General features: G+C 52.3%; 1 protein-coding gene across 1 annotated transcript; it reads right to left on the minus strand.

Annotated features, from left to right (window-relative positions):
* Nucleotides 1-2,075: 2,075 nt before the first annotated feature.
* On the minus strand, nucleotides 2,076-14,685 carry LOC133359785 (NADH-quinone oxidoreductase subunit B-like). Its single transcript, XM_061578314.1, has 7 exons — nucleotides 14,580-14,685; nucleotides 13,259-13,307; nucleotides 9,457-9,577; nucleotides 7,178-7,357; nucleotides 5,928-5,974; nucleotides 3,829-3,917; nucleotides 2,076-2,313 (listed from the first exon to the last, which is right to left on the minus strand). The coding sequence occupies exons 1-7, from the start codon at nucleotides 14,590-14,592 to the stop codon at nucleotides 2,216-2,218; spliced, it is 597 nt and encodes a 198-aa protein (XP_061434298.1). The 5' UTR covers nucleotides 14,593-14,685; the 3' UTR covers nucleotides 2,076-2,215.
* Nucleotides 14,686-15,294: the final 609 nt, after the last annotated feature.

Raw genomic sequence — 15,294 nt, forward strand, 5'->3', positions numbered from 1 at the left:
ATAACAGCATGCAGAGCTCCCCGTCATCTGTCACCGAGCACACGGCCTCCTCCATCGCCCACTGCTCCTTGAAGGCCGGCACGGCGTGGGTCAGCCGCGCCACATGGCGGAACTCCAGCCACACCCTGGCTCCGACCAGAGCGCGGAAGATGCCACGCTGCTGGCCGGACGTTTTTCTCGCCGACCCCCTGAACTGGAACAGACTTCCCTAACCCCCCCCCCCCACACTTAAGTGGTCAACCTTCGCTAAGTTTATGCTCTACACTCAAACTCACTTGTTGATCCCTGGCTCGCCCCATGACCCCCCTTAATCCCCGCCACCCCACATAAGGGGCCGTCCATAAATGATGTCACGCGATTTTGGACGATTTTTGACCACCCCCCACCCCCCCCCCCCCCTTCATCACACGGCGTCACAAAAAGTCAGCCCCCCCCCTCAACTATGACGTCACAAAGCTCTGCGCTCCCCCCCAAAAAAAATATAAAACATGCTTCAAATCGCTTTAAACTATTGTCATTGTAGTGCGTATTTAATGTGGCCCTGCACTCTGATGTTGTAGGAGAAAACATTTATTAAAGAGTATATTTAATTAAGTAGAACGTGTTGTCTATATTTATTTAAAGTTGCGCATTTTGATGTGACATCACATCAACCCCCCCCCCCTCGTCACACATCGTCGCAAATGTCTGACCCCCCCCCCAGGTGCGTGACGTCATTTATGGACGGCCCCTAACTACCACCGCGACTTTTCCCTCCTCATATTCTCATCACACGGCGATCACTCATTAACCCCACTGATTGAATCCGTGTGTCATCATTTACTGTCATCATTTTCACTTTCACCGAATTCACGCATCATCACAGATTCGTCCCACATCGCTTCCTCTCATCCATTTCATTCACCTCGTTAATCACCAATAACACTCATACGCTGTAACCGTTGTTAATTGTGTGCAAAGAGCCTCGCGTAAAGCGCTACGTAAATTGTTTTAAGATAATCAATCACCGGGGGCTTGTGAATGTCTTTGTGTGGTTTGTTGTATCTTTACCTCCCCAGGGTTACATTAACCCAACTCGTCTAGTGGTGGAAGGCCGACCAATCTAACCAATCTCATCTCTCTACCGTGACCTCTCTCTCTCGTCACTTGCCCCCCTCACGCTGGGCAATGTCTGCTGTGGTGGGAGACCTTTAAAGGAGTAGCAGAGGGCTCACCGACCAAATAACGACTCAACGTCCAGCTTACGTTCGCCCCGGGGCTGTTTGTGGTTTATTTTGTGCGCGCGCGCAGAGAGGAGAGGGGAGAGAGATTTACACCCGAGGCAAGAACAGCACGCTAAAACCACACCACACAGCAAAGACAAAGATCCCCCGTGTAGCCTCTAACAGACTGTTGGGGCAAGTGTTGCTAGTAGCGAGTGCCTATACACACACACAGACAAATATCACCCGTGCAGCCTCGAACAGACTGTTGGGGCAGGGGCTGAGAGTAGCGAGCAGCCAGCAGCACCAATTAAGGCTACCGGCACTGTGGCACACGAGGGGGTGGGTGGCCAGCACCACGCCCGGCCGCCTTTGTCTTTCCCCCAGGTGACGATGATTACTACCACACGCCACTGCTGCACCAGCTACTCATTTTGAGGCTGAGTCGACCTAGGGGAGGCCCAGGACCAGGTTCAGACAATCTCTATCACTGGTGTTGGCCGTGAGCGGGATTCGAACTCGGGTGGCCGGGTTCTTAGCGCAGCGTACCACTCACCGCTCCCCACAAGGACGCACACACGTACACACTCGTACACACACTCAAGACACACGGACAAACCGACACTCGACCCACGGGGAACACGCGGACGCCACGTATGCACGTTGTAAGTATTACGTTATATGTATGTTGCATGTCTGTATGTTGCATGTCTGTGTGTTGCATGTCTGTGTGTTGCATGTCTGTGTGTTGCATGTCTGTGTGTTGCATGTCTATACGTTGAACCTCTATGTAGCCAATCGTGCTAATCGCGAGCCAAAACCACAGCAGCAGCAGCAGACGCGCCGATTCTGGCAGTCCTGGTGGCGGTGGTGGCGGTGGCAGTGGTGGTCCTGGCGGTGGTGGCGGTGGTGGCGGTGGTGGCGGTGGTAGCAGCGATGGTGGAGGCGGCGGTTGCGATGGAGATGTTGATGGTGGTGACGGTGGTGACGGTGGTGACGGTGGTGGTGGCTGTCTACTTCCGATACCACATCTGGATCACTTTCTGCCTCTTGATTTTCTTCTGCAACTGCAGCACTCCGTAGAGGAGAGCCTCCGCTGTGGGAGGGCAGCCTGGAGACCACGAGCACAACAAAGACAAAGATCCCCCGTGTAGTCTTAACAGACTGTAGGGGCAAGTGCTGTTAGCGAGCAGCACCTATGAAGGCCGGCACGGCACACGAGGGGGTGGGTGGCCAACACCACGCCCAGCCGCCTAGCAGTAAAGTTAACACACCACACCAGGTACTCATTTGAGGCTGAGTCGACCTAGGGGAGCCCAGGACTAGTTCATATAATCGTCACCGGTGTTGGCCGTGAGCGGGAATCGAACTCGGTTTGCCGGGTTCGTAATGGAGCACTCTAACCGCTACTACACTACCGCTCCCCACATCCAGACACTCATACGCACCACACGTACACACGCACGCACACACTACACGCACGCACACACCACGCGCACACACCACATGCACGCACTGTGCACACACACATACACCACATGCACATACGCACACACGCGCACACACCACGCACACCGCAGACGCATGCCCACTTGGTCGAGCTATGGTTGGTGGTAGCCAGCTCAAGGCTTCTGAAAAAGAGCTACGTAGCTCAGTATTGGGATCGGCTGCGGACCGGCCGTGAGTGCGCGCGCGTGCGTGTGGTATGTGTGTGTGCGCTTGTGCGTGTGTGCGTGTGTGCGCGTGCGTTTGTGGTGCGCGCGCGCGTGTGTGTGTGTGCTTATGGTGCGTGTGTGTGGGTGCGTGCGCGTGCATGTGTGCGTGCATGTGTTCGAACATTGTTGGCACAATATGGGGCACAGGTGGTGCATCGGCCAGTCATCTCAGTCAGGCAAACCAGGGCAACAGGGGCGGTCCAGTGACCTCCTGCCAGCGGGCGTTCGACACTTCCCGTGGCCTTAACGTGCACATAGCCTGGCACAGGCACCGTGGTGATGTCACCGTCACTTAGTGGCGAATGGCGGTTGCTGTTGTTGTTGTGTGTATACGTATGTATATGTGTGTGAACGTTCGATTCCTGCTCACGGCCAACACCAGTGGTATCTGAACCGGTCGGTGAGTAAACATCGCCAAAGGTGGCCGGGCGTGGTTGCTGGCCACCCACCCACCCTCTTGTGTGCCGTGCCGGCCTTCATAGGTGCTGCTTGCTAACAGCACTTGCCCCAACAGTCTGTTGAGGCTATACCAGGGATCTTTGTCTTTGTACATGTGTGTGTGTGTGTGGGGAGCGGTAGTGTAGCGGTTAGCGCGCTGCGCTATGAACCCGGCGACACGGGTTAGATTCCCGCTCACGGCCAACACCAGTGATGATTATCTGAAACGGTCCCGGGCCTCCTCTAGGTCGACTCAGCCTCAAATGAGTACCTGGTGCGGTGTGTAAACATTGCCACTAGGGAGACAAAGGCGGTCGGGCGTGGTACTGGCCACCCACCCCCTCGTGTACCGTTCCGGCCTTCATAGGTGCTCGCTAACAGCACTTGCCCCTACAGTCTGCTAGGGCTATACGGGGGATCTTTGTGTGTGCGCGTACGTCTGTGTGCATGTGCGTGCGTGTCAGGAGCCTCACCGGGCACGTAGATGTCAACGGGGACGATGCGGTCACAGCCACGCACCACTGAGTAAGAGTAGTGGTAGTAGCCACCTCCATTGGCACAGCTACACCAGCACACACAGACACAGACATATACACACACGGATATATACATACAGATATACACAACCAATCACACACACACACACAAACATAGATATATACAACCGATATTCGCCACTAAGTGGCGATATGCACGTTAAGGTCACGTGAAGTGTCGAATGGCCGCTGGCAGGGGGTTACGGGACAGGCCCAGGTGCCACGGGTTGGCTGACTGAGATGACTGGCCGATGCACCATCGGCACACCGCTCGCTGTTGTGAACGTCGCTCCTCTGCCCTCAGTTATTGTTGGAGGGCGACTGCCTCCATCTGACCAATAGCATCCTTCACGAGCCTCCTCCACTGAGGCTGATCTTGACATCGCTGATACCAGTGTTCGGCAAGTCCACACAGCTTCATATCCTCCCGAACCGCATCACTCCATCTCTTCTCCAGTCCGTGCCGTGCCCATTAAGCCCCCTCCATCTAGCCAAAAAGAAGCTGCTTGGGCATGCGTTGGCTGGGCATGCATGCTCCATGGCCCAGCCAATGCAGCCTTTCCTGCGGGAGCTCACTGATGGTAATGTGCCCAGATCTTTTAAGGATTTGTGAGCTCCTTACAAAATCCAGCCTGGTTAAACCCAGGATGGATCGTAGGCAGGCCAGCCTAAATGTTTCTAACCGTCGAAGATGTTCCATTAGGGGTGTCCACGTTTCGCAAGCGTAGAGAAGGGAGGGAATGACCGTGGCCGAGACGACCTGAAGCTTCGTGCAGAGTGATAGACCAGGTAGCAACCACACAGCGTTATGCAACCGATAAAAGATAATGCCGCTCGACTGATTCGGAGTGAGACCTCTGCTGTTAAACCGGAGCCGGTCATGAGCACACTGCCTAGGTATGGGAAACTCTCCACTCTCTCCACAACTGCCCCATCACCGATTGGGAGCTTTGGGGGTGGATGGAGTGCCCGATGGTACAAAATACCCAGGCAGGTGCTTCGTTTTGGTGGGGCTGATGGTAAGGCCCCACCTCTTAGTGGCAAGCTCCAGGTTCAGCAGCAGCGCCTCCAACTCCTCCTCTGAGTAAGCCGCAATTACCAGGTCATCGGCATACATAATGTGGTTGACCAATAGGGAGCCATCCCTTGACCGCGCCCGGGCATCGATCAGCCTCCGATTGTATCTGTACCAGATGGAAATTCGAACTATGTGGTCGAAATAGATGTTAAATACAGTTGGAGCCAGAGGACATCCCTGTCGCACCCCAAAGTGAACAGGGAATGGCTCCGACTCCGGCCACGTAGTTTTACCCGGGCCTGCTCACCATCATGAAAGTCCTTAATGATCGTGAGCAACGGGTCAGGGACTCCGAAAGCACGAAGAACAACCCAGAGCCCAAGCCTACTGATGGTATCATAGGCCTTGACCAGGTCAATAAAGCAGAGATGTAGGTCTTGTTGGAATTCCCTACACCTCTGCTGTAGCAAACGGACAGAAAACATGGCATCTGTGCAGGACCGCCCTTTCCTGAAACCACATTGGGGCTCCACAAGCTTCTCCTCAGCGTGCCTGGCAAGGCGATGTTGAATAATCCTTGCCAGGACCTTTCCCGGCACACTGAGGAGTGAGATGCCCCTGTAGTTGTTACAGTCTGTGCGGTCTCCCTTCTTAAAAATGGAGACCACCAGGGCATCCTTCCAGTCCTCCGGAACCCGTCCAGCGGTCCAGACTGTTGGTATGATGTCATGTAGGGCAAGTGCACAAACGCCACCCTCCCTCAGCATTTCGCTTGGGAGATCATCACTGCCCGATGCCTTTCAGTACTTCCTCAACAGATGGCACCTCAGACAGCCACTCACAGGGGGTGACTTCCTCTTCCAATATTTGAGGCACCCACTCACCCACATCCACGCATACACTCACCCATACATACTCACCCACACAGACACACCTACTCACTCACTCTTGTTCCCATGAACACACAAAAACACGAAGATACACACACAAACTTTCACACACACACTCACAAACTAACCTTCCCATGGAGATAACCCAGCGAGGTTCAGGCATCTGATCATAAACCTGCAGACACACAGATACACGCACAGATACACACACAAACACACACAGACACACACACAGACACACACACAGACACACAGACACACACACACAGACACACACACAGACACACGCACAGACACACACACAGACACACACACAGACACACACACACACAAATACACCACAGACACACACACACAGATACACCACAGACACACACACACAGACACACACACATAGATACACACACAGATACACACACAGACACACACACACAGATACACACACAGATACACACAGACACACACACACAGATACATGCACAGATACACACACAGACACACACACACAGATACACACAGATACACCACAGACACAATCACTGTCAGAGACAAAGATCCCCCGTATAGCCTTAACAGACTATAGGGGTAAGTGCTGTTAGCGAGCACCGACAAAGGCCGGCACAGCACATCAGGGGGTGCGTGGCCAGCACCACGCCCAGGCTGCCTTTGTCTCCCCAGTGGCGATGTTTACACACAGCACCAGGTACTCAGTTGAGGCTGAGTCGACCTAGAAGAGGCCCAGGACCGGTTCAAATTATTGTCTCGGGTGGTGGTGTTGACCGTGAGCAGGAATTGAACTCAGGTCGTCGGTTTATAGCGCAGCACGCCAACCGCTACACTACCGCTCCCCACAATAATCACCATCACACACAATCACCACCACCCGTTTTTCCCTGCGTCTCCCGATGTCTCCCCGTGTCTCCCCGTGCCTCTCCCTGCCGCATCTCCCCCTCTCCCCGCCTCTCCCTGGGTCTCCCTGTAACATCTCCCCGTGTCTCTCCGTGTCTCCCCGTGTCTCCGTGTCTCTTCATCTCCCCCCGTGCGTCTCCCCCCATGTCTCTCCCCGCCTCTTCCCGTGTCTCCCTGCGTCTCTCCCCACATCTCCCCGTGTCTCTCCCCGTGTCTCCCCATGCCTCTCCCCGTCGCGTCTCCGCGTGCATCTCCTCATGTCTCTCCCCGTGTCTCCCTGTTTCTCCCCGCGTCTCCCTGTGTCTCTCCCCGCATCCCCACGCCGCGTCTCCCCACGTCTCTCCCCGTGCGTTTCCCCGCGTCTCCACGCCGCGTCTCCCCGCGTCTCTCCCCGCGTCCCCACGCCGCGTCTCCCCACATCTCTCCCCGTGCGTTTCCCCGTCACATCGTCCCCCCCACTCGTGCGTACCTTGCGCAGGGCAGGCGCCATCTTGTTGGTGAGTGTCCCGGCTACGATCATGACATCCGCCTGGCGCGGGGACGCACGGAACACGACGCCAAACCGGTCCATGTCGTAGCGCGGGGCGGCCATGTGCATCATCTCCACCGCACAGCACGCCAGGCCAAACGTCATGGGCCATAGTGAGCTCTGTAAGAAAGTACACACACGTACAAACATATACACAAACGTACACACACATACACAGGTATTCAGATAGAAGAAGACAAAGATCCCCAATATAGCCTTAATAGACTGTAGGGACAAGTGCTGTTAGCAAGCAGCTATGAAGGCCGGTACGGCACAAGAGGGGCGTGGGTGGCCAACACGACGCCCAGCCACGTTTCTCTTCCTAGTGGCCATGGTTACACATCGCATCAGGTACTGATTTGAGGCTGAGTCGATAATCGCCGCCGGTGTTGGCCGTGAGCATGACTTGAACTCGGGCTGCCAGGTTCGTAGCCAGACGGGCAGCCGTAGTAGTGTATAGTGTAGTGTATCGTAGTGTGTAGTGTAGTGGATAGTAGTGTGTAGTAGTGTATAGTGTAGTGTATAGTGTAGTAATGTAGTGTATGTATAGTGTAGTAATGTAGTGTAGTAGTGCATAGTGTAGTGTAAAGTGTATTAGTGTAGTGTATAGTGTAGTGTATAGTAGTGTATAGTATAGTAGTGTATAGTGTAGTGTATAGTGTAGTAGTGTATAGTATAGTAGTGTATAGTATAGTAGTGTATAGTGTAGTAGTGAGTGGAGTAGTGTATAGTGTAGTGTATAGTAGTGTAGTGTATACTTGTGTAGTGTATAGTGTAGTAGTGTTGTTTTTTAGTGTATAGTACTGTATACTCGTGTAGTGTATAGTGTAGTGTATAGTAGTGTATAATATAGTAGTGTATAGTGTAGTGTATAGTGTAGTGTATAGTGTAGTGTATAGTATAGAGTAGTGTATAGTATAGTAGTGTATAGTGTAGTGTATAGTCTAGTAGTGTATAGTATAGTAGTGTATAGTATAGTAGTGTATAGTGTAGTAGTGAGTGGAGTAGTGTCGAGTAGTGTATCGTGTCGTGTACAGTAATGTAGTGTATAGTGTAGTACAGTAGTGTATAGTAGTGTAGTGTGTAGTAGTGCAGTGTAGTGTATAGTGTAGTAATGTAGTGTATAGTGTAGTAGTGTATAGTAGTGTAGTGGTGCATAGTGTAGCGTATAGTAGTGTATAGTTTAGTGTGAAGTGTATTAGTGTAGTCAGTCCCTCCAGAAAAACGCGATTATGCGATCGCAAGATTCCACGCAAAATCAGCCAAAGTCCGCATATTTATGCGGGGGGCACGTTTTTTCAAATACGCCGCACTTTTGCCGCATAAATTGCAGATTTCCGCGCGCAAAATATGCGGGCTTGCATGATTTCATAATCCCCGCATTTTCGTTGCAAAAAGTCACATATATCTTAGCAGAAAGTTGAAAAATGTTGCGTTTACTTCACACAAGCGCAGCCATTTCCCCTGTTGCCATGGGAACGTTATGAAGTGTTAGAGGCTACGTAGTTAGTTTTATTCAGGAGTTTATGCAACTTTACAGTTGTAAGATTGCACTTTTTTGTTAGTAGTATGTAAATTTACATTACTGTAAGACTGTACTGTTACTGTATTGCTTACGTTACTGTGCACTGAAAACACTTATTTTAACAGAAGATGTCTGTTTTGTATAGCTACCTCTGTAAAACAGGAAGCACACATTTTATTTTTTAATATTTTATTTATTCATTTTTACAGAAGTTGTAGCATATTCATTTTGTAAAGCTACAGAACTTGTTCGACTCAATGTTTTGTAAGTTTGAGCCATCTGTTTGTTAAGGTCTGAAATAAAACAAGATGAGAACTTAAATATTCCCAGCACTTTCTGTGATGTAGTATGCTTGCTTATCATAGGAAGTAATAAGAAATGACTCTTTACATTAAAGTAGTAGCCTAGTGAATAGGGTGTTGGGGGAATCACTTTTTTTTCTCTTTTTCATCAAACCGCAGTTTTTGCAAGTTCCCGCAATTTTTGCAAGTTCCCGCAATTTTTGCAAGTTCCCGCAATTTAATCGCATAAAATTGCATAAATATCCCGCATATTCCATCGCATTTTTTAAGAAAACGTGCCGCATAATCAACGATTTTTGCCCGCAACAATCACCAAAAAACTCCGCGTTTTTCTGGAGGGACTGTGTAGTAGTTTAGTGTGTAGTGTAGTAGTGAGTGGGTGAGTGGCACACCCTGCGGGCCCAGTTGACGAGGTCGTCAAGCTTAGTCACCACAAACTCCCCGCGGCTCGAGGGGACGGTGGCCGGAGGCAGTGACGCCAACGAGCCGGCCCCACGCATGCCCGGAGCATGCCTGCACACGCACAAAGATAAAGATCCCCCATATAGACTGTTGCGGCAAGTGGTGTTAGCGAGTAGCAACTATGAAGGCCGGCGTGTACACGCACGTAGGCATCAGCGTACACACATGCACGGACACACACACACACAACAACCACCATTCGAGCTTAGGTGGCAGTGACATCACTACGGAACTTGTGCCAGGTTAAGTGCACGTTAAGGCCATGTGAAATGTCGAACGCCCGTTGGCAGGAGGTCACGGAACAGACCCTGCAGTTGCCATGGGTTGATTGACTGAGATGACTGGCTGATGCACCACCTGTGCCCCTGACAGTGCCAACTTGCTGTGTTTTATCCGCCCGGCACTCCGCTCGTTGTTGTGAGTGTCGCTCTGCTGCCCTGCGTTGTTGCTGGAGGGCGACTGCCTCCAACTGCCCAGCAGCATCCTTCACGAGCCTCCTCCACAGAGGCCAATTTTGACACCACTGGTACCAGTCATCGGCAAGTCCACTCAGCTACACATCCTCTTGTGCCACATCACTCCATCTGCTCTCTCGCCTGTGCCGCGCCCATTTAGCTCCCTCTATCTGGCAAAACAAAAGCTGTTTAGGCATGCGGTGGCTGGGCATGTGAGCTACATGACCCAGCCAATGCAGCCTTGCCTGCCGGAGGAGCTGACCGATGGGACTTTGTCCATATTTTTTTTTTCATTGTGAGCTCCTCACACAATACAGCCTGGTTAAACTCAGGATGGATTGTAGGCATGAAAGCCCAAATGTTTATAACTAACGAAGATGTTCCACTAGGTTGAGTCCACGTTTCGCAAGCGTATAGAAGAAAGGGCATGACTGTGGCCGAGAAAACCCAAAGATTTGTGCAGAGCGACAGACCAGGGAGCTTCTAGACAGCATTGCGCAGCCGATGAAAATATAATTCCGTCCAACTGATTCAGATTGAAACATTTGCTGTCAAACCTGAGTTGGTCATAAGTATGCTGCCCAGGTATGGAAAATGCTTCAATCTCTCCACAACTGCTCCATCACCAATGGGGAGCTGAGGGGTGGAGTGATTGATGGCACAACATACTCAGGCAGGTGCTTAGTTTTGGTGGGTCTGATAGTAAGGCCCCACCTCTTAATGGCATGCTCCAGGTTCAGTAACAGCGCCTGCAATTCCTTCTCGAAGTGAGCAGTATTCACCAGATCATCAGCATACATAACATAGTTGACCAACACGGAAGCTATCCCTTGACTGCACCCAGGCATCGATCAGCCTCCCGTTGTATCTGTACTCGATGGAGATTCCTCCGGTACGGCCATAGAAGGCTTCATGAACTCCATGGCAGAAAAAAAGTTTAAATAATCCTTCTCGCACACCAATGTGAACAGGGAATCGCCACATAGTTTTACGAACATCTGCCCACCATCATGAGAGTCCACGCCTAGGTATGGTATCATAGGCCTTGACCATGTCAATAAAGCAGAGATGTAGGTCCTGTTGGAATTCCCTACACATCTGTTGTACCAGACGGACAAAAAATATAGCATCTGTGCAGGACTGCCCTGGCTTCAAACCACATTGGGGTCCCGCAAGCCTCTCCTTAGCATGCCTTGCAAGGTAATGTTGAATAATCCTTATTTTGAGCAGAGAGTGAGTGACTCCGAAAGCACGATAAACAACATAAAGCCCAGCCCTATTGATGGTATCATAGGCCTTAACCAGGTCAAAATACAGATATGTAGGTCCTGTTGGAATTCCCTACACCTCGGCTATCGTAGAAGAACAGATAATATGGCATTTGTACAGGACCGCCCTTTCCTGAAACCACATTGGGGCTCCGCAAGCCTCTCCTCAAGGTTCCTGGCAAGGCGATGTTGAATAATCCTTTCCAGGACCTTTCCGGGCACACTGAGGAGGGAGATGCCCCTGTAGCTGTTACAGTCTGTGTGGTCCCCCTTTTTAAAGATGGGGACCACCAGGGCATCATTCCAACCCTACGGAACCCATCCAGTGGTCCAGACTGTCATATGGGGCAGTCTGCGCACAAACGCCACCCTCCATCAGCATTTCACTTGGGAGATCATCTCTGCTTGGCACCTTTCCTGGTCTCAGGCTCTGGGTCGCCTTTTGTACTTCCTCACCCGATCGCAATTCAGCCAACCACTCACAGGGGGTGACGACTTCTTGCAATCATCATGGGACCTCCTTTGCCAGTGTACCAAAACATGAGAAGAGGTTTTCCCCTTTTTTTCTGGCAACAAAACAGGTGTTACGATGTTAAAACACCGAAATGAAACATTTCAAAGGGAATCATGTGTGCGTTAACCACAATACTTGTGGTCAGAATGCAAACTAATAACATACTCTGATAATATATGCATTGTCTTTGAAACTGATTGGTCCACACCAGAGAGAGCTTCTTCAGCTAGCTGAGATCAGGCCGCTGTGGGTTTGAATGGGGTCCTGGATGTACAATCACCACCGGAGTGGAAGAATGGCAGGCATCTTACAGATGACAAGTCGATGGTCAGTGGGCAGATCAGCTCCACGGTAGGTCCTGGTGTTCCATCACTATATAGTCCACCAGATGTTCTTGCTTGGACCCGCCATGCATCCATGATGTCGTGTGGATGTGGCGATGCCAGAACAGTGTGTTGGTAATTACAAGTTCATGGTGTGAACAGAAGTTTAGCAGCCTCCTACCATTGTTATTGAGCTGATCTGGCCCATTCCTTCCAATTACTCCAGCCCAGGTGCCAGAATCATGACCCATTCTGGCATTAAAGTCACCCAACAAGATGACTCTATCCCGAGGAGCCACTTTAGCTAGCACCTGACAAGTCATAGAAGGCATCTGAATCATCGACCTTGCCTGCATCCCTCAAGTGAAGTTCATCTTTGGTGAGGGTATAAGTAACCACCACCTCACCTCGCATCTGGTTGAAGGGAAGGTGAGCCCACAGTAGCCTGGGGCGTACAGCTTCCTACACCTCAAAGTCACGCTCCCACACTCCCTTCATTCTTTTGTTCAGAAAGAGCCACTCCCTGTTGTTTGGCAGTCTTCTGCCCCGAGTAGAGTACTATCCACCTCTCATGATGACTGGAACCAGAGCCAGTCCACCAGACCTCCTGAATAATGCAAAGATCCAGGTAGTACTGGTCCAGCTCCCGACAGAGGAGTGGCAGCCTCACATCCACAGCCAGCGTTTGAACATTCCACGTGGCCACTCGCAGTGACTTTTTGCTATTTCTGGAGGAACCCCGAGGGTAAGGATTCAGATTCCTGGTTCTGCCAAATGGGTTTTGGCCAGGAGACGTCATAGACGCCTGTCCCCCCCCCGCCCCCAAGGCCTCCGGCACAAGCTTAGTTGGATTTTTAGCACGTGTTTTAGTGGTACATGTATTGAAGGTGGAGGGGTTACCACCCCCTCGCATCCATCCAGAGCCCCCAATGGCGGCTGTGGTGGCTGCAAGAGGGGAAAAGCCGAATAGAATTGGCCTTCCCTCCATGGCATTGCACGCATTCACCACATCGTTAACGTCCGGCACCACCGAGGAGGCAGGAGGTTGTTTTTTCCGGACACATGTACACACGTACACACATCAACATACACACCCACCCCCTTGCCCCCCAGCCAGCCCCCCCCCCCAGGCTCTGACGTTCACCGCCGAGTGGCCCGAAAGCGCCTCTCACCACAGAGACGAAGGGGTGGCAGCAGCAGCAGCACGGACAGCGCGGAGCACTGGAGGGGAGACACAAACACACAGGAACACATGGAGACAGAGACACGGGGATATGGGGAGACAGGGAGGGACAGGGGACACGGGGAGACGAGGATGGGGAGAGGAGAGACAGGGAGAGAAGAGAGAGGAGAGAGACAGGGAGCGGGGGAGATTAGGTGACATCACAGTGGCTTCACAGGGCCGTGCGAGTGGCAGAACTGAGGGAGGCGATGAAGGCAACTGGGATGCAGAACGCAGTCGAAGCCGTGGAGCCTGCATCCGAGCTAACGATGTGGCGAGGGTGTGACGGTGTGACGGTGGTCTCTGTGGGGCGGTAGTGTAGCGGTTAGCGCGCTGTGCTACGAACCTGGCGACCCGGGTTCGATTCCCGCTCACGGCAAACACCCAGTGACGATTATCTGAACCAATTCCGGGCCTCCCCTAGGTCGGCTCAGCCTCAAATGAGTACCTGGTGCGGTGTGTAAACATCGCCACTGGGGAGACAAAGGCGGCTGGGCGTGATGCTGGCCACCCACCCCCTCGTGTGCCGTTCCGGCCTTCATAGGTGCTCGCTAACAGCACTTGCCTCTACAGTCTAAGGCTATACGGGGGATCTTTGTCTGTGTCTGTGGTGTCTGTGTGATTGTGGTCTCCGTGTGACTTTCTGTGCTAATGCGACTGGTGTTGTGACTGTGACTAACTGCGTCATTGCGTAACTGTAGTGGCCATGTGGTTCTGAGTTATCTGTGGTGTGGTCGTGTTGTCCTCCGAGTCGTTCTCCGTTTCGTTCCCTGAGTCGTTCCCTGAGTCGTTCCCTGAGTCGCCCCCTGAGTCGTCCCCTGAGTCGTCCCCTAAGTCTCTCTCTGAGTCGTCCCCTGAGTCTCTCTCTCTCTGAATCGTTCTCCGAGTCGTCCTCTGAATGAGTAATTCTCTGAGTCGTTCCCCGAGTCACTCTCTGAGTCTCTGAATCGTTCCAATTCGTTCCCCGAGTCGTTCACTGAGTCGTTCACTGAGTCTCTATCTGAGGCTCTCTCTGAGTCGTTCCCTGAGTCGTTCCCAGAGTCTCTCTCCGAGTCGTTCCCTGAGTCGTTCTTTGAGTCTCTCTCCGAGTCGTTCCCTGAGTCGTTCTTTGAGTCTCTCTCTGATTCGTTCCCTGAGTCATTCTTTGAGTCTCTCTTTGAGTCTCTCTCTGAGTCGTTCCCTGAGTCGTTCTTTGAGTCTCTCTCCGAGTCGTCCCCTAAGTCTCTCTCTGAGTCGTTCCCTGAGTTAAAGTCGCCGGGGTCACTACTCACAGGGAGCCGCCATCTTGTCCCAGAGTCAAGGGTCCGAGTCCGCAGGAAACGCGGCGCAGCTGAACGCCCGCGCGATTTTTTAGGTTCCGAGGAGGTTTAGTTCCGCCCGATGGTGATTGGCTCCGGGCGGTGAGGGAGACACGGGGAGAGAGACACAGAGACACGGGGAGAGAGACACAGAGACACGGGGAGAGAGACACAGAGACACGGGGAGAGAGACACAGAGACACGGGTAGAGAGACACGGGGAGAGAGACACGGGGAGAAAGACACGGGGAGAGAGACACGGGGAGAAAGACACGGAGAGACACAGGGAGAGAGACACGGAGAGACACGGGGGGGAGAGACACGGGGAGAGAGAGACACGGGGAGAGAGACACGGGGAGAGAGACACGGGGAGACTTTTGACTTTGAAAAAAAACTTTTATTGCCGCCAGCAGCAACAGCACTGGAGGCGATTCCAATATGAAATACGCAGTCACCAGCAAACAAATAAATAAACGCTACAAATCGACGCTCTGTGGCGCTTAATGCACCGCGCACAACACGAAATAAAAGCCACGTGGTGGTGGTCATGGCGCATGCCATGGTGAACACGAGGGTGCCGTCCACGCTGGTACAGAGAGGGGCTTGTCCGGCCACCCAGCGTTCGAAGAAGACGTGCACATCACCGACATGTGTGTGGTACGCGTGCTCCAGCCGGAGCCGCGCCTTAA

The sequence above is a fragment of the Lethenteron reissneri genome, chromosome 66, assembly GCF_015708825.2.
Source record: "Lethenteron reissneri isolate LAM-NWPU_2019-01 chromosome 66, ASM1570882v1, whole genome shotgun sequence".
Classification (NCBI taxonomy): Eukaryota; Metazoa; Chordata; class Hyperoartia; order Petromyzontiformes; family Petromyzontidae; genus Lethenteron; species Lethenteron reissneri.